The 19,549-nt window shown below is 40.9% G+C and overlaps 2 protein-coding genes across 3 annotated transcripts in view; one reads left to right on the top strand and one right to left on the bottom strand.

The window, feature by feature from the left end:
* Sox5 (SRY-box transcription factor 5) overlaps nucleotides 1-19,549 on the bottom strand; it is a 998,560-nt gene that overhangs the window by 940,865 nt on the left and 38,146 nt on the right. The window lies entirely within an intron of this gene.
* LOC142855414 (large ribosomal subunit protein bL27m) lies at nucleotides 77-782 on the top strand. The gene has a single exon (XM_075981910.1). The coding sequence runs from the start codon at nucleotides 100-102 to the stop codon at nucleotides 538-540; it is 441 nt and encodes a 146-aa protein (XP_075838025.1). The 5' UTR covers nucleotides 77-99; the 3' UTR covers nucleotides 541-782.

Genomic DNA, 19,549 nt, shown 5'->3' with positions numbered 1-19,549 from the left:
ATGATGGAGAGAGGAAAGTAAGGTCAGAATAATCTGTTAGGACTAGAGGTATAGAAATTTCCCAAGATCGAGCCCGGAAGCGAATGCGAAGCAGCAAGCATGGCGTCTGCAGTGCTTGCCCTGAGGACTAGGGCAGAAGCCCTTTTCAGCCCCAAGACAGCTGCAGCTCTTGCAGTCAGATATGCGTCCAAGAAGACAGGTGGCAGCTCCAAGAACCTGGGCGGGAAATCACGAGGCAAACACTATGGCATCAAGAAAATAGAAGGTCACTATGTTCATGCTGGGAACATCCTTGGCACTCAGCGGCAGTTTCGATGGCACCCAGGCGCCCATGTGGGACTTGGAAGGAACAAGTGCCTCTATGCCCTGGAGGAGGGGATAGTCCGCTACACCAAAGATGTCTACGTGCCCAATCCCAACAACTCGGAAGCTGTGAATCTGGTCACCAGTCTGCCCAAGGGGGCTGTGCTCTACAAGACTTTTGTCCACGTGGTTCCTGCCAAACCTGAGGGGACCTTCAAACTGGTAGCCATGCTTTGAAGTCCCTTTGAGACCACTGGATGGGGACTGGAGCCAGGTCACAGGGCCAGATTGAGGACATGGTCCCCAGACAAGAGGCCTTGGATGGTGACTGCTGGAGACCCTTTGGTAGCGCTGATGTGAGCATCAATAAAGCTCGCTGGAGCCCTGCATCAGTGCCATCTGGGGACAAGTCCAGATGGGGCTGCTTACTGCTCTAAAAAAAAAAAAAAAAAAAAAAAAAAAAAAAAAAAAAAAAGAAATTTCCCAAGATCAGTTTCCTGGTGAAGGCCAGCATGCTGATTTTCAAAGACAGTCTATAATTACACTTTCGTTCTACGTCTTAGAGAAGCTTTGAATGCTTGGGACAGGGTTGAAGAATAGAAAAAGAGGATTGAATCATTTACTAAAATTATACAAGGCCCATAAGTAGCCTTCACTGATTTTTATTTTTACAAAGATTGACTACAGCTTTAAATAAAATGGCATCAGATCCAGAAGGTAGACAAATATTAACTGAATCTTGAACTTTTGAAAATGCTAATTCAGAATGAAAAAGAGTGATTAGGCCTTTAAAGGCAAGGAGAATAGATCAGAAATATGTCTGATATTGCATCTCACACTTGTAATGCTACCTTGATAGGAGAAGTGATTTCTAAATATTTTAAGAAAAATCAAAAGGTCAGATGTTTTAATTGTGATAGACAAGGTCATCTGAAAAAGAATTGTAGGCAAAGAGTTCCTAGAAACAGTGTTTTTTTTTCTATAGATAATCCAAACAGACAGCCTAAGTCTTCTGGAATATTCAGAGGTAAACATTTTCCATAAGAAAACACATTAGGAGGTCTCTTGCAGGTACCAATATCAAATTTGATTCAATCATCCCCTGTCAGCATTGGGGAAACTCCACCATAAAGCAATTAAATGACTTAATGCCTGTTGTTAAAAACCATACTGTTTTGGATGACAGAACATCTTCAGTAGATAAAGCAAAATTTTCAAGCAAGATCATAAAACACATATTTTGACAAACTTCTATGAATGATCAAAGGCCAAAGCTAAAAAACACCAATAAATGGCATTAAAATTGAGGATTTGGTAAGTGTAGATGTAACAATAATTTCACCAAAATCTTGGCATCCAAATTAGCCTCTTCAGGAGGAAAATGCCAAGCTTCTAGGGATTGGGACTTTATCTCAGGCAATACAAAGCACAAGGGGTCAGTTATAGGGCCAGAGGGAAAGATGGGAAAAGTAAAACTGTATTTGGCCTATATAGCAATGAATTTATGGAGATGAAATTTGTTGCAGCAATGGAAAACACAGATTAACATTCCTCCAATCTCAGAAACAAACCATAAAATAAAGAATTCTTCTGAGAAAAAAAATATTAAAAGGTATTCTCAAGAACAGTCACCAATAATTCAGGTTATACCTAAGCCAGGCACAACTACTGTTGGTAAAGGCACCAACAGTCCTACCTTTAACATGGTTAACTGACAAATCAGTGTGGAATAATGGCCTCTCACATCAGGAAAATTACAGGAATCAGAACTGCTGGTACAGGAGCAGATAAATGCTCAACATATTGAAGAATTGACCAGTCCTTGGAATTCTTCTCTATTTGTTATTAAAAATAAATCTGGAAATTGGAGAATCATTACAGATTTAAGAGTCATAAATAAGGCGATTCAGCCAATGGGCTCTTCACAGTCTGGAATTCCCCTACCTTGTCTCTTACCTAAAGAATGACCTATTATAATGTTTGGTTTAACAAACTGCTTTTGTGCTATACCTTTACAAAAACAGGATAGATAAAAATTTGCATTCACAGTGTCTACTTATTCAGAGCCTGAATAAGCCCTATCTTGTATCAATATACAAAAGCTATTATAAATAATTCACAAACAATTTTTTCAATTATTTCAATATAATTTACTATTATGTGGATGATATCTTAATAGTTTATTGAAACACAGAAACCTTAGAAAAATGTCAGAAGTAATGAAAATTTTGCCTTGTTGGGGATTAGAAATTGATTCTGAAAAAAATACAAAGAGAAAATCATATTAATTTTCTAGGATATAGGATAGGGTTACAAAAATTCATCCACAGAAAGTATAAATCAGGAAAGATCAATTATGAAATCTTAACTATTTTCAAAAATTCCCAGGAGATATTAACTGGCTACAACCCACATTTGGATTAACTGCTCAAGAACTAACTAATTTGTTTCAAACTTTACAAGATGTAATAAGAACTTAAATACTCTGAGAAAATTATCAGCTGAGAGAATTGGCTTTGGCAGAAGAGAAATTGCAGGATGCACATGTGGATCACTTGGATCCAGAGCTTGATTTATTCTGGTTTTGTACCTTCCATGCATTCTCCCAGAGGAATCTTTATGCAGAGAGAAGATAATATTTTAGAATGGATATTTTTGCCTCATAAAGAGAGTAAAATATTAAAGACCTATGTAAAAAAAGTTTCTGAATTGATTCTGAAAGCAAAATTGAGACTTTGTCAATTAACAGGAATAGACCCAACAGAAATTGTGATACCTTTTACTAATGCTGAAATAGCCTCATTATGGGCAAAAAATGGGCAGTAGCAAAGAGTTTGCAGTAATTCCTTGAGATAGATTAGAAACAAACATCCCAGAAGCAAGAAACTTCAGCTTTTAAAAACAACTCATTGGATATTCCCTTGAAACACCAAATTTCTGGAGCCCCCTACATTCTATATGGATACAAATAAATCAGGAAAGACAGGTTATGAGTCTTGAAGATTAATTAAAGTGTCTCGAATCCCTTATTATTCTGTTCAAAAGTCAGAATTTTATGCTATTCTCATGGTATTATAAAACATTAGAGAACCTCTTAAGATAGTGACTCTCAATATGCAGAAAGTTGTTTTACATATTGAAACTGCTGAACATATTCTAGATGATTCAGAATTAACTTTGTTATTCACTCAATTACAAGAAACAATCAGAATTAAAAACCGGCTTTGTATATAACTGTAGTTGTTTTTCATCGGGGCTGCTAACCAGCTCCCAAATAACTACATGGAGACTTATTGTTAATTACGGATGTTTGGCCTTAGCTTTGGCTTGTCCCATTAGTTCTTCCAACCTATTTTAACCTGTTTCTATTTTCCAAATTTGCTTCAGGGATTTTTAACCTTTCTTTTATTCTGTATGTCCTTCTTTCCTGCTTCCTCCATGTCTGTCTGGCCCCTGGCATCTCTTTTTCTTTCTAAACCTTCTCTCCTAAATTCTTCCTTCTACTTTTACTCTCTTCCCAGAAGTCCTGCCCATTTATAACGTATATCAGATCCCATACCGGTGTAGCAGGCCCTCTACAACTAGGTAATGAAGAAATTGATCATCTATCAGTAGCAAATGTGCTAGAAGCCTCAGAATTTCATAAGAAACAACATGTTAGTAGCAAAGGTTTGAAGATGGGTTTTTCTATCACTTGTCAACAAGCCAGGAAATTAAAAGGAAATGTGCTACTTATTCTTTGTATAACCAAATTCCATTACCTGCAGAAAGCAACCCAAAAAGTACTCAAAGAAATGAAATTTGACAAATTGATGTGTTTCATTTGAGTACTTTGGAAAATTAAAGTATGCATTCAATACCACAGATGCATATTCAGGATTTCAATGAGCAACTGTTTTAAGTTCTGAAAAGAATGATTCTGTAATTATACATTTATTAGGAGTTATAGCCATTATGGAGATATCTGCACAAATTAAGATTGACAATGCCACATCATACTTCTCTAGTAAAATGAAACCGGTTTTTTAAATATTACAACGTGGACCATATTACAAGTATACTATGCATTCCCCCAAGCTCCCCCCATCCTCTCCTTCTCACGTTTCTCACCCAATTTCCCCTTAGCCCCATACCACCTCACCCCCAAGTTCCCAGTTTTTGCCCGGCAATCTTGTCTTCTTCCCATATCCAGGCAGATGACTATATGTTTTTTGGGGGGTTCACCTTCTTATTTAGCTTCTCTAGGATCACAAATTATATGCTCAATGTCCTTTATTTATGGCTAGAAACCAATTATGAGTAAGTACATCCCATGTTCATCTTTTTGGGTCTGGGATACCTCACTCAGGATAGTGTTTTCTATTTCCATCCGTTTGCATGCAAAATTCACGAAGTCATTGTTTTTTACCACTGAGTAGTACTCTAATATGTATATATTCCACACTTTCTTCATCCATTCTTCCATTGAAGGACATCTAGGTTGTTTCCAGGTTCTGGCTATTACAAATAATGCTGCTATAGGATGGTTGGGATAAAGGAAGGGTGGATACAGGAGCAGAGAAATATATATCCTAATTAAGGGAGCCATCTTAGGGTTGGCAAGAGACTTGACTCTAGAGGGGCTCGCAGGTGTCTAGGGAGATGTCCCCAGCTAGTACCTTGGGCAACTGAGGAGAGGGAACCTGAAATGACCCTATCCTATAGCCATACTGATGAATATCTTGCATATCACCATAGAACCTTCATCTGGCGATGGATGGAGATAGAGACAGAGACCCACACTGGAGCACTGGACTGAGCTCCCAAGGTCCCAATGAGGAGCAGAAGGAGGGAGAACATAAGCAAGGAAGTCAGGACCATGAGAGGTGCACCCACCCACGGAGACAGTGGAGCTGATCTATTGGAAGCTCACCAAGGCCAGCTGGACTGAGACTGAATAAGCATGGATGAAACCGGACTTTCTGAACATGGGGGACAATGAAGGCTGATGAGAAGCCAAGGACAATGGCACTAGGTTTTGATCCTAATACATGAACTGGCCTTGTGGGAGCCTAGCCTGTTTGGATGCTCACCTTCCCGGACCTGGATAGAAGTGGGAGGACCTTGGACTTCCCGCAGGGCAGGGAATCTGGACTGCTCATCATTCTCGAGAAGGAGAGGGAATGGAGTGGGAGGGAGGGGAAGAGGGGAGGGGAGTGGAGGAGGGGGCGATGTGTGGGAGGAGGGGGAGGGAAATGGGAAACCAGGAGGAGGTGGAATTTTTTTTTCAACAACTAAAAAAAATAAACAAAAAAAGTATACCATGCAATCCTACAGAACAAACAGCTTTAGAAAGATCTAACCTCACTTTAAAAGATATGCTTAATAAACAGAAAGGGGTAATAAAATACTCCCAGAAATAGATTACACAATTCTTTATTAACTCTACATTTCCACTAGCAAAAAGGAATGACAGCTGCAGAGAGACATTGGGGAATAAAAAAAAAAAACTGTTGAATTAAGTAAGTATCTATATTTTTAAAATGTGTTCATTTCAGAAAAGAAACCAGGATATGTGTTCCACTGGGAAATAGGTTTTGCTTTTGTTTCTATGGAAGAAGAAAAGCTATGGATAACATCAAGATTGATAAAGATTAGATCTAAACAGGAGAGACCTCTTGCTTAGGAGAGGTGATAGTTCATCAAAGAGTTTGGTAATTTTTTTTAAAGAGTTTGGTAATTTAATCCAAAGTAATTTATAAGACTTACAAATGCCTTTCATTTGATCAGGTATGAAAATTAAATTAATTTTAATTATTAAAATAGAATGCTTTTTCTGTTGCAAAAAAAAAAAAAAACATTTTATCTTAACAAAGATATAACCTTCCAAGAAAGGAACTCCTTGAAGTTAGGGTTGGGGCAGGGTTTTGTTTTTGTCTTTCCAGGACATCTGAAGACCAATGGACAAATGAGACATCTGAAGAAGAATAAGGGAAAATCACCCAGAGAAAATATCTCAAGTAAAAGAATAAATTGGCTAATAGTAAAGCACATTTGCAATAGGTTAAAAGTTCATAAAACTTCCTGAATATTTGTTTCTACTGTTATCTACAGACATATAAGGCAAATGGTCATTTGTGGTCCCAGTTCGATTAAAAATTAAGGCTGGCTTTGGAGTTGGAGCATGTCTCTCTCTCTGTGTCTAAATCCAAGCATGCTTGTTAAAGGAAAATCCAAAATCTCTGTCTCTTGTCAGAATAGCCACCTGTTATTGGACAGGAAAAAAAAAACAAAATTATGGAACTAATCTGTTGCCACTAATCTCATAATCCTTTGGTTTGATTTTTGACTCTTTAAATTTTTCTGAGAGTATAAATATTATATTAAAATGTATAAGATTAATATATATCATATATTTGATATGTTATACATCATATATAATATTTAAACTTCCTGTCGGGATATCAATGGTCATATAGAACACTTCTTATTGGCTAGCTCTTACATATTGATCTAACCCATTTCTAATAATCTGTGTAGCCCACGAGATGGCTTAGCAGGGAAGATCTTAACCTACGGCTGTCTGGAGTGGGAGAATCATGGCGACTCTGACTCGGCTTCTTTCTCCCAGCATTCTGTTCTGTTTACTCCGCCTATCTAAATTCTACCCTATCAGAGGGCCAAGCAGTTTCTTTATTAATTAACCAATGAAAGCAACAGATAAGATACAAGACCCACCTCCATCAACTACCCAATTCTAGAAATAGGCTTCATCTAGCTTCTTCTTGTGTATGATTTTAGGCTTGAGTCTGAATCAGGTAACTATGAATTAGTTTTTGTACCCTAGATGTATTCAATAGATTGTGACCCTTTAACCTCTCTGAGATCTGCTGCATATAACATTTAATATGTTTGTTTCTTCAGTGACCCATGACCTAACAGGGGTTCCACAACAATGATTCTACTTATGTGTTGGTAATACTACTGAGATGACAAACATTACTCAAAGATTAGCTTTGGCCTACAAATTGCTCAGGACAGTTTCAGTGCAGTTAGGTAAGATGCTCCAACCTCATAGACTACTTGATCCAGGACTTCAGATAAGCCTTGTGATTTCCCATAACACCAAGACTGAAAAGTAGCTAGCTCTCCCAGGACTTGACCATTATCTCAATTTTCTCAGGGTCCCCTAAAGATGCCGCCACCACAGACAATAGACACTTGTTTTAAAAACATGGCACCTGCATTGCCAAGAAATGGGGTACGTGGGTTTGGGTCATTCAGTTGATTGTTGATGTTTGTCAGTGTTTAGGGGGATTAGTTTCAAGTTATAATTGGTCATAGTAAGGCAACTAAGCAGAGGAGATTAGATTCAGGGACCTCATTCTGCAAAGAAAAAGAGGGATATAGGGATGATAGGATAAAAGGGTAGATTATTAATCTAGATTTAAACTTTAAAAGCAACTACTACTCTTAAATATTTTACATTGGTATGTATTTTTATATATTGATATAAATTTAAGGTTATTTTTGTTATACTGTATATATGCTTCTAATCTTGTTTGAGGTGTTTTTGTATTTTGATATAAATTTAAGGAATATATATATATATATATATATATATATATATATGTATGTATGTATATGCTTCTTCTCTTCTTTACAGTATTGTTCCTATGCAGTTTATTTGACAGTGTAATGTAAAAGTTTAGTCCTTGAAAGATATTTGTGGTAATTAAGAAATGCGGGTTATGTGAGGCAATAATGGCATGCACCTTTAATCCCAGCAATCAAGAGGTAGAGGCAGGCAGATCTCTGTGAGTTCAAGGCCAGTCTGATCTAAAAGAGCTAGTTTCAGGACAGCAAGGGCTACACAAAGAAACCCTGTCTTGAAAAACCAAAAAGAAAGAAAGAAAGAAAATAAAAAGGAAGGAAGGAAGAAAAGGAAAGGAAAGGAAAAGAAAAGAAATACAGGTTAGTAATTTGTCATAAATAATATTCAAACTTGTAGTCATGTTTAGTATTTTTCAAGGTCAAACAGAGATATATTTTAAATAGACAAGTGGTCTTCAAACAGTTCAGAGATCTACACAATATGGCACTTAAGATATTTTAATAACATAAGGCTTTTTTTGACCATGAGATTTGTCTGCTCCTGGTAGCAACAAACTACTTCAGAGAAAATGATAGAATTTAAAGAATTCCTTATGGGCTTTTCTTTCTTTGTGGCAAAGGTTATCCACCAGGCAAGAAACTGTCCTTGCCTTGACTGCTGACAGTATGTTGTCCAAATTGGACCAGTAGGACACAAAAGAAAGCAACTGTCAAACTTTGTCAAGACAAGGTAGGAGAGTCTTTCAAAATTCTAGCTTCACAGAAAAGTCTGTCAGATATTCTAGGCCTGTAGGCCAAAGATAGATGCCCTAACCTTACAGAAGTGACTGTTTAAGCAGTCAGCTGTTTCTATCATTTCTACAGTTTCAGGAGTTGTTTGCTCTAAATTTCCCATTTACTTGGGTAATAGTTTATCCTTCTCAGGTTGCCAATGGAGTTGAAGACAAAATGGTATAATTACAATTTTCCTTGTTAACCATATTCAGAAAAGAAACTCTCAAAAGAGATGTAAAGTGTAGAAGGTTGGGAGACAGAAAAGCTTAAATTGTTTATCTAAGAAAATGTTTTGTGATCTAAAAAAAAAAAGTTTTAGGTTGGTAATACAAGTTAGAATAGAATAGAAAGTGAAATGGGATAAAACTGAACTCTCTGATCAAGACGAACAATGAGGGCTGATGAGACGCCAAGGACAATGGCACGCAGTTTTGATCCTACGCAATCTGCTGGCTTGCTGGGAGCCTAGCCAGTTTGGATGTTCACCTTCCTAGATATGGACGGAGGGGGGAGGACCTAGGACTTACCACAGGGCAGGGAACCCTGACTGCTCTTTGGACTGGAGAGAGAGGGGGAGAGGAGTGGGGGGAAGGGGAGAGGGGTGGGAGGAGGGGGAGAAGAGTGGGAGGAGAGGGAGAAGAGTGGGAGGAGGGGGAGGGAAAGGGGAGGCTGGGAGGAGGTGGAAATTTGTTTTTTTTTTCTTTATTCTTCTTTTATCAATAAAAAAATGTTAAAAAAAAATTGGACTCACCAAGATAGGATAGATAAAGGAATATTTTCTCTGAATTTGCCAAACGCAAATGAACTGAACACTGTGAATGTAATTCTTACCCAATAATTGTTCTTACTGTACATAGTTTTGCTATGTTAGAGTTAAAAACCTTTCCTTTTATTTAGAGAAAAATAAAATGGGGAAATGTTGTGGATATTTTTATCAAACTTTGACACTCCCGAGACTGTCAATAAAGTTTACTTTGAATCAGAGGGCAGAGCTAGATACTAGTTGACCAAAATTAGCCATAAAAGTTCTGGAGGACTGAGGACATAGAGAGGGACACAGGAAGTAGCAGGGAGGATCTTGGAAAGATGATTGGCCTTTTGGATCAAGGAAGAAGGAAGGTCCCTGGTCATTCTCTGCCACTTCTTTCATCAATCAGGTTTTACCCCAATATCTGGCTCCTGAGCTTTTATTAATAAAGAATAATTAGATAAATGCTTCAGTATGATAACCTAAAATTAATGTTAAACCAAATTCATAAAAATAATGAAGAAAAAACAAAAATCTTCAAAAAGAATTTTACATTGGTAGGTATCCAGAAGGCGATGTTATCAAAATTCTATGCTATTCAAACTTATGTTTGGAATCAATGGATTCCCTAGAAAAAAAATTTAATGGTTTATTTTTTATAGGAGTATTAAAAAATTATAATATCCCTATAAAGCCACAAAGAATCCCATATGGCCAAAGAAATCCAGAGAAAAACCAAAGCTAAGGACGGATAATTCCTAATTTCAAAATGTATTAGAAATCTATGAAAACAAAAGCTCATATGCATGCACACACACACACACACACACATGAACATACAAGCACATACAGTGTGTGTGCACACACACAGTACCACAGAGAAGTTGTGGGAAAGAAGAGCCTTATAAAAATATGATGCTGGGAAAGCTGGATATTCACAAGTGAAAGAATAAAATTATGTCTTCATTTCACACTACAAATCAAGTCAACTTAGTGTGAAGTAGAACACACAAGAACTGAGACAACAGCTAGAAGAAAATGTAGGGGAAAGCTTCCTGACATTGGCCTTGGCAATGATCTCATGAACATGGCAACAAAAGCATAAATAAGAGCAAAAATAGAAACGTGGGATGATATCCAACTGAAAAGCACAGCTGGGAAAGGATACGAACAACAAAGCGAAAAGTCAGCCTCCTGAGGGAGAGAATGTATGTGTGCTGTGTACCCATTGTACATATGTGTGTGTATACATACATGTACATGTAGTGTGCACGTGCATACATATGTGCATATACATGTGTGTGGTCATACATATACGCTGTGTGCATGCAGCACATATGTGTAGGAATTGATTTGTGCAATGTATGTACACCTACCTGTGTGTGCATGTAGGCATGTATATGTGTGTTGTGTATATTAATGTGCTTGTTGACACATGTATGTATGTATATGTATGTATATATGTATATGCACACATATGTGTGTAAGTGTGTAAATGCACACATAGATGTATGTTTACATTCATGCATGCATATATACATGCATGCATGCATGTATATTTGTGCATGTGTTGCCTGCACATGTGTGTATATACATGTGTGTGTCCTATGTAAATTTATGTACATATGTATATGTATAGTTTACAAATGTGTGTGCATATGTTTATAGGTATATAAACTACTACCACTCAAACATAGAGAAGCAAAGACAGAAATGCTTTTCAGGATTAGTTCTATTTGTTTAAATTATGTGTATGTGCTGGGTGTGTATGTGGGTGTCTACATATATGTGCAGGTGCCTGTGGAAGCCAGAAGAGGGTGTCAGGTCCCCCTGAAGTTGGGTTAACCAGCAGTTTGGGGCTGCCATGTAAATGCTAGGAACCAAGCCATGTCCTTTGGAAGAACAATTGCTCTTAATCACTGAGCCATCTCTCCAGCCCCAAATGCTGCGGGAGGACCATCCGCTCCTTCAGCCAGTAGCCGCTGAAGTACGATCCCACTGTGCTGTGGGAGCGCCCTCCGCAGCACCCAAATAGATGTTGTTTTCAAAGAAGACATATAAATGACTATTAGATACATGTAAAGATACTCAGCATCACTAATCTCCAGGGAACTGTGAATTGACACAGCTCCACAGTCATCCAGATGGTTGTCATAGAAAGCAATAGCAACAAAGTGGTGGTGGAAATGAGCTTCCTCCATGAGGAGCAACACGGCTGCGTCACAAGAATAACACAGGGATCCACACTGGCCCACAAACAGGGAGTAAGAGATCATGGGTCATCTATGTCATACCCCCTTCCCCACAAGACTCAGGATCTGTCCAAGATGTGGAACTGCAAAGATGATAAAAGCCAGTGGAAGTGGAGGGCCGCGTGTGAAGCACAGATATCCAGGCATGGCGGAATGGCTGCACGCTGAACTCACAGCACTGGGGACTGCACACCCTAGACCTGCATAAGAGGAAGCCAGGCAGCCAAACTTCCAGCCCAGAGAACGGAGGGACTCATGAGGTCCCATCCTAGCTGAAGAGCTGTTGACAAGCTGTGGTGCCATGGGATGAAGAGCGGAGATGCAGCCTTTGATAAACTGCCCACACTCAGGGAATGACACTCTGCCCATGCACGTACTGGTCACACTAAGTGGGCTGGGTGAGGTTAACAAAAACAAACAAACAAACAAACAAACAAATAAATAAATAAAAGGGGGTGTCCATGAAGCAGAAAGAAGCACTGGAAGAAAGGAAGTGGGGTGGATTTGAATTTTTAAAATATATCACATACATGCATGAAATTCTCAAGTAATAACTTCAAATTTTAAATTGCCACATGATACATTGATCCCACTTCAAGATCATGAAGACATTTTTCTACTCCCATGTTCCTTAGATCGCAGTTCACAATCGTAGGCATGTAAACCAGCCAGGTGTTCTCAGCAGATAAATGGATAGTGAGAAGGTGGTACACACACAATGGGTGTGACTTGCAGCTTTAGGAGGGAGGGAGCGTCTTTGTCATACACAAGAGTGAACATTACTGGTATTCTGTTTAGTAGGATGAGCCAATCCCAGAAGCAAAACTACAGTGTGATTCCACTTACAAATGACATCAAAAGTGGCCATGTCCAGGCAATCCAGAAGTAGAATGGTGGCTGCCAGAGGCAAGGTGGGCTGTGCCACGAGATTTGCTGATCCACGGGCTTTATTATGAGCTAAAGAAAACAAATATGCTCTAGACAGCTGCCTACAAGACAGTAGAATTCACCCCTCAGTTTCTCTCACCAACAGTGGCCACAGCAACTTGGGGAGGAAGGGGTTTATTTCTCTTAGCTCTTTCACACCCTAGTCCATGACTGAGGAAAGTCGGAGCAGAAACTCAAGGCAGGAACCTGGAGGCAGAAACTGAAGCAGAGGCCATGCATGAGTGCTGCTTTCTGGCTTGCGCGTAAGGCTTGCTCAGCCTGGCGTCTTATCGAACCCAGGACTATCAGTCCAGGGATGATATTGCCCTCAGTGAACTGGGGCCCCATATGACCTTTTCAGGAAAATGCTCCACAGGTGTGCCTATTGGCCGAGCTGATGGGTCACAACTTGATAAAAGCTAGAGAGCACATTTATAATGAATAATTCTACATCATATAATGCTATTTTCTAAGAAGGTGTTAGGATTTGATTACAAAGTTCCCCTCAGGCTCATGGGTTTAGAGTTCTCTCACCCATTGGCAGAACAATTTTGAGAGGTGGTGGGAACTTTAGGAGCCAGGGCCCAGCTGAAGAAAGTAAGTCACAGGGGCTGTGACCCATGCCGCAGTGGGTGGTTTTCCTGGCCCTTCGTGTCTCTCTGTGTTTCCATCACTATGAACTAAGAGACTGTATACTCTGTAGTGTCCTTCTGGAAGGTTCTGTCTCTCCGCAGCCTGATATAAACGGAGCCAGCCCAGCATGAACTGAAACTTCTGAAAATGAAAACACTCCTTACCTGAATCTGGGGATGCGGCTCAGTTAGAAGAGTCGTCGCCTAGCATGCACAAAGTCCTGCAGGTTTGATCCCCAGAACTGCATAAAACAGGGCATAGTGATGTACATATTCAATCCCAACACTTAGGTGGTAGAGGTAGGGTGATCAGAAGTTCAAAGTCATCCTCAGCAACATAGCAAGTTCAAAGCCAACTTAGGTTACATGAGACAGGAAGGATCTCAAAACAACTGAACTAAAACTAAAGAATTCCTTCCTTCCTTCTTCCTTTTTTCCTTTCTTCCTTCCTTCCTTCCTTGGCTTTCGCAGGTAACTGTCACAGCGGTGGGGAAAGCAGCTCACACAGAGAGGAGGTGACAATGTTCCTTTTACCACAATAAAATAGCTTTTCTTTAAAGGTACAAAGACATTAGTGGATAGAAGGAAAACCAAGACATGGGAGAGAAGTCACAAGAGTAAGACTGGGGTCAAACGCTGCCACCGGGGTTCGCAAATGGAGACTGGGTAAGTGTGGATAGGGCCATGGCAGGCTGCCTCTGCTGGAGAGCACTTTTCTTTGCAGCCTGCCTGGGAGAAAGCCGGGAGAAAAGCACAGGGAAGACAGTAGAGAAAACAAGTGGGGTAGCTTTTCTTCTAAGATATAGGCACAAAGGTGTAGCAGCCAGAGGTTTTCCTGGTAAGATGAAGGCATGAGGGTAGATTGCCGTAGAACATAGACAAAGAAGGAACATTGTAATGGGGAGAGAAGCGGTGCTAGCTTCCTCAAGAGCAGGCGAGAAGGACAGATTCTGGGATCCAAGGCTTGAGTGATGGGTCACAGACACGGTAGCTAGAGAAGCCAAGACCAGAGTAGAAAACAGACAGACATGCTGATAGAGTTTCTAGAAGTCCCGCGGTTCTCTAAAAGAAACAGCAGCAGTGTGCGCTAACTGTGCTGATGGGAGGTGTGCACCAAGTGGGAGAGGAGAAATGTTGATTCCCCACCTCCGACTCTCCACCCAGAGCAAACCAGGCTGTGTGCGGATGCTCGGCAATGCGCCCCATCCCCTGAGAATCCTATTCTCAAGTCAAGGGCCATTCCCTGCTGAGCACCCAACCAAGGCTGATCCCTTAGCCGCAATCTGCTGTATTAGGACTCTGATCCTCATGCATATGGAATTACTTATTAGTTCCTTTCTGTCATGTCTACTAGCGTGTAAAATCCTCGGGGACATGGACGGCCGACAATGGTCACAGCTTGCTTTAGCTCCAATGTCCACAAGTGCAGATAGTAGCTCCTGGTGTCACCAAAGCGCAGCCTCTCTCTATACCCTGATTCTACAAGGACAGTACAGTTAATAGGCTGGAGGTCAGACAGGCAACACAGCAAAGGCGTGAATAGCAAGAGTTAAACCCTGCTCTCCCGGCCTTTGCTGAGCCTGGCGACCAGAATAAACTAGCTGGCGATGGGTTTCACTTTCATTTCTGTTGCTGTGAGGGCAGCTTTGGGGAGAATGGCCTAGTTCACAGCTCCGGGTTTCAGTCCATCACCGGAGGAAAGGCACAGAGGCGGGAGCCTGGAACCCTTCACGCCCAGCCAAGAGCAGCCGGAAAGGAGTGCACACATACACACTGAGTGCTCAGCCTCTGCTCTTACACAGTCCAGGACCCAGCACCAAGGAATGGTGCTGCCCACTTTCAAGCTGCGTCTTCTCCATCAATTAAAGCCACAGAGACAGATTCCTTCAGACCCACAGGTCAATCTGGACACCCTTCCTTCCCTAGTCATTCTACAGTGTAGAGAGTGGACGAACGTGGTTCCGAAAATGGTCCTGTTAAGTGAGACGTGGAATCAGCAATCCCATCTTCAAACTCTATCAGACGCTCTTGAAAAAGGGGCTCCCCTTCTAATACTCTTTGCGTTCTATTATGGAGTTGTCTTTGCCTCCACACCTGCTAAGTGTAATACTAAGGGACAGAGGCAATGGCTAAGCAGGTAGAGGTGCATGTGACACAAGCCCAGCAAGCTGAGTTTGATCCCCTAATCCCACGTAAAAATAGAAGAGAAAAAACTCCATGAAATAGTCTTCTCAGCTCCACATGTATGTGGAATGTGGATGTACACATACAAACATACATATGCCATTCACAATAATAGATATAATTTAACTTTTAAAGTACAATCCAGAAAAAAAAATAAGCGGTGATGATCTGCTCCCCTCTGCCAGTGCCCCTGTCTCCACACACAGCACCGAGCACAGTCTGCCCCGTCCAGCTCTCCACCCCACGACAGCTAGGTAAGTCGTGAGACCACTCTGTCAGGCAAGCCAGACAGCCAACTGATTTCCCTTTCAGAGGAGAGTGAGTCAGCCCAAGATGTACTCAGCGCCAACACCGGTTATTTTAGAAGCAGTGAATGAAACTTACATGATTCTTTCAAAGCTCCTCTTCCTTACGGACTCACTCCTTATGGGAATGAAACGCCTGTTGCTTGCAAAACCTCCCTTTAGCAAGAGTGGCCATCCTCACACACTTTAGCAAGCATGCATTTAACGATGCTCATGTTTGCTGCATTTGGGACTGGTGAGTCCTCCCGTGGTTTTTTCCTGGGATCGGGTCCCTGAGTCAGAGGGGACAGTCCAGCAGTGTAAACTCTAACTTACACCCTTGCTTCGTGGCCATTCCTCAGGGCTCCTCTCACGCAAAGTGGCACAGTTGGCTGCGCAGGGTTTCAACTGCACCTCCCCTTTTACGGAAAATATCAACAGGGATTTTTTTTTCAAGGCTGGAGGTCTTTTCCTCATCTAAATATTAAAGCCCAACAAGTCTTTCCGACTTAGTGGTGCATAATCATACTTGCTAATTAGGAGCAGAGTGATCGCTATTAAAAGTTGAAAGAGTTTCCTGGTGGCGGCTACAAGTTTCGACATGATCCCAGCTCTGCCAATAACCACAAGGGGAAAGAGAAAGCAGGAAGCAGATGCCTTCCAGCCTCCCATCACAGAGAAAAGCTGGCGTCCTGGAACACACTCTCAACATCACGGCACCCCAGGACCCCAAATGAGTGGCCAGTCCTTGCTCAGAGAGTGGACAGCAGATAAGTTCTAGAACCATCTCTCCTATTGTTTGTGTGAGCTTGAACCTGCCACACAACCCGTGTCTGCCTCCCTTTCCTCCAGTTTTGCAAGAAGCTCACAGGCTACAGAACAGTCTCCCACTTCAGATTCTGCCTTACCAGACAATTGAAAGATGGGTTTTCCAAACCTGGACATTACAATTGCCTCTTTCAGTAGTCAAATGTTCTGAATTACAGCAACTGGCATCGATAAACCACATTTTGGTTGTGGGGAATTTGAGCATTGATATATGATACCTGTTTTGTCTTGTGACACAGACACCATTGTGTCCCTGTCAAGGAAGGAAGGAAGTAAAAGTGCTGAGATTTCTCCAGGTCTGAAGGCAGAGGTGCCACAGCTAACACCCAGTATCTCTTCCTATCAGTTGGGGCATTTACTCAGTAGTTCGAGTCTAACTGCTAACCTGGGAACAGTTAACTAAGCAGGACCAGAGTAGGGAGGAGATAAAAGAAAAGCCCTCTGAGGAAAGAGAGGTTGCACCTGGCTCTTCTGAACTCAGATAATATGTTACTTTTCCACTCTGAGCAACCACCCCCCACACACACACACACACATACCATTTGATTCACTGGGCTGCAGAGAGATCAGTCTAAAGTAAATTTGTCTTTGGTGACATATTTCCTTAAAACAAATATTAAGCACAGCTCCTGGGGTCTCTGTAGCATATTATCACGATAATGAGACATAGCTGCCCCATTTGTATACCGCATGCCTTTTAATGAAGAGGAAAATACACACATCATTCCAGAGACCCGATCTAAAATTTATATTTAGATTATTCAAGAAAAGAATTTTAAAAACAGAAGCAGGATCTTTGCTGAGCTCAAGGCTGGAGGTCTGGGCAGGGCAGCCAACACTCAGCCTCAGAGGGCTCACTCCTCACTGTGTAGCAACCCAGGGCAGATCTGGAATCTTTCCAGGTATGCCGGGGTAAGGGGGGGCAGTTTGCAAGACAGAGGACATGCCAATTGATAACTCACCAAGTTTGAACTTTACAAAAAGGTACCTGGCATATGAAAGAGATTATAAGCCCATGCGCAAAAATCACCCGTGTACCAGGAGCACTAGCTGCTCTTCATCTGAGCAAGTGGGGTCCACCAAACACTACTGGAAATTATGGTTTTGAAGACACTTTTCATGTGTCTGCTCCACTTGATCTTCCGTAAATCCTGCGAGGGACACACAGCTATGAGGGAAGAAAGTGCAGTCCCAAATTCAGTGGCCAGAGTGTGACTCATTCAGAGGACAGTTTAGATCTTGTAACTGCAGTGCTATTTCTCAGACAGCATCACAAAGCGAGGGTACACCATGGTATGAGGGGCTCAGGGTACGTGGTTCTTCAAGCCACCACAAAGTAGAAAGGGGGCCAGCAAGATGGCTCGGTGGGGAAGGGCACTAGCTGCCAAGCTTGATGATCAGAGTTCCACTGACTCACAGAATTGTCCCCTAATTCCACATGTGTTCCAATGGTGCACACACATGCACACACACACACACACAAAACACACATTTGTGCACATACATACACAATAAATGAACAAACATGATAAAATGTATAAAAGAGAATTAAAAAATTCATAAAAATATGATTTAAAAGCTTTCTATAAGGCCAGGTCTATCACTTTTCTCCACTCACACCCAGTGTAAGAACAGAGATTTATAGAAAAAAGGAAGAATTTGAGAGAGGAAGGGATAGAGAGACAGGTCATGAATTCACCTATAAGAGATTGCATTCCCTTTTATGAAACTCAATACTGTGCAGCCAATGGTTAATTATATCAAGTAAAATGTGAGATCTTAAGAGTTATAAGGGGATCCATGAAAGTTGCTGGAATTTCAATGTTTCTGTGTATTTAGCTACAGCAAAGCCAACCATTGTTACAGCAATAGCAAAAGGACTTACAAAGCCCAACTCCAACTTCATTCAAGTTGGGGAAAACCTCAGCTGAGACCTCCTGTAAGCCTTGGATCAAGAAGGTTCATTAACTTGAATTCATCATTTCCTAGGAGAAGAGATGGCGTTTCTTAGACTTTCTCAAAAAAAAAATAAAAAGAAGGCAATTTGCTAATAAAAAAATAAAAAGAAGTGATTTGAGTATTCAAATCATCACACAAGATTAGACCCACAGAAGTTCCCCCTCGCCCGACACTTGTTTAGGGGGTTGAGATGGTTAGAAGTTGAGATGGAGGCTTGGTCTGTATCCCAGGCTATCTGGCACTCTAGACAATCTCCCTGCCCCCACTTCCAAAGTGCTCAGATTCCAAGAGTGAGCGACCACAACTGGTTTCCACTCTTCCTTGTATCTAGCTTTCTTATGCAAGTCCTAGTCATTGGGACATTGTAGACAGGAAAAGAACAACGAAATAATCAGGACATGGAGCTGGCAGAGATCCATCTCCAAACCAAATCATCTGAGCTGCTCAACATTGATGGATCTGCAAAACTATAGGTTTGTAAAATTCTGTGACTGTAATTTGGGACACTGCACGAAGGCTGGATGTCATTCTCACTGAGTGTACACAGAAATGATCTATTTGTGAGCCATTTCACGAGTCTACAAAAGGCCAGATTGGTCTTGAAAAGCCAAAATAAATAAATAAATAATAAAAATAAACCCAAGTCCAATAAAAGAAACTCTCCCAAATAAGTAATAGTTATGAAATTGAAACCAATTCTGGCTGATAGAATGTGGAAAAAATAAGCGCATCTAAGATATTTGGTCTCTTGAAAATACTGAATTGTCTGAAAAATAAAATCTCAAATGTGTTTGGTTTTGATTTGTTTGTTTGCTTGCTTGACTGAGGCAAATCTCACCATGTAGCTCTGTCTGGCCTAGAACTGGACAGATAGATCAGGCCAGTCTGAAACTCACAAAGATCCACCTGCCCCTACATTCCAAATACTAAACTTTAAAGTGTATGCCACTGTAGTGATATTTCATAAGTATTTTAATAAATGAAGCTTGCTTGAAGATCATACCAGTAAAACAGCCACACTAGCCAGCCTTACAGTCCAGGCAGCAATGACACACACCTTTATTT

Source organism: Microtus pennsylvanicus, chromosome 8, assembly GCF_037038515.1.
Source record: "Microtus pennsylvanicus isolate mMicPen1 chromosome 8, mMicPen1.hap1, whole genome shotgun sequence".
In the NCBI taxonomy this organism is placed as follows: domain Eukaryota; kingdom Metazoa; phylum Chordata; class Mammalia; order Rodentia; family Cricetidae; genus Microtus; species Microtus pennsylvanicus.
The sequence above is the reverse complement of the archived record's forward strand: the minus strand, read 5'-3'. Positions and strand labels throughout refer to the sequence as shown.

Coding starts and splice junctions, on each gene's coding strand:
- LOC142855414 (XM_075981910.1), top strand. CDS start 100: ATGGCGTCTGCAGTGCTTGCCCTGAGGACTAGGGCAGAAGCCCTTTTC.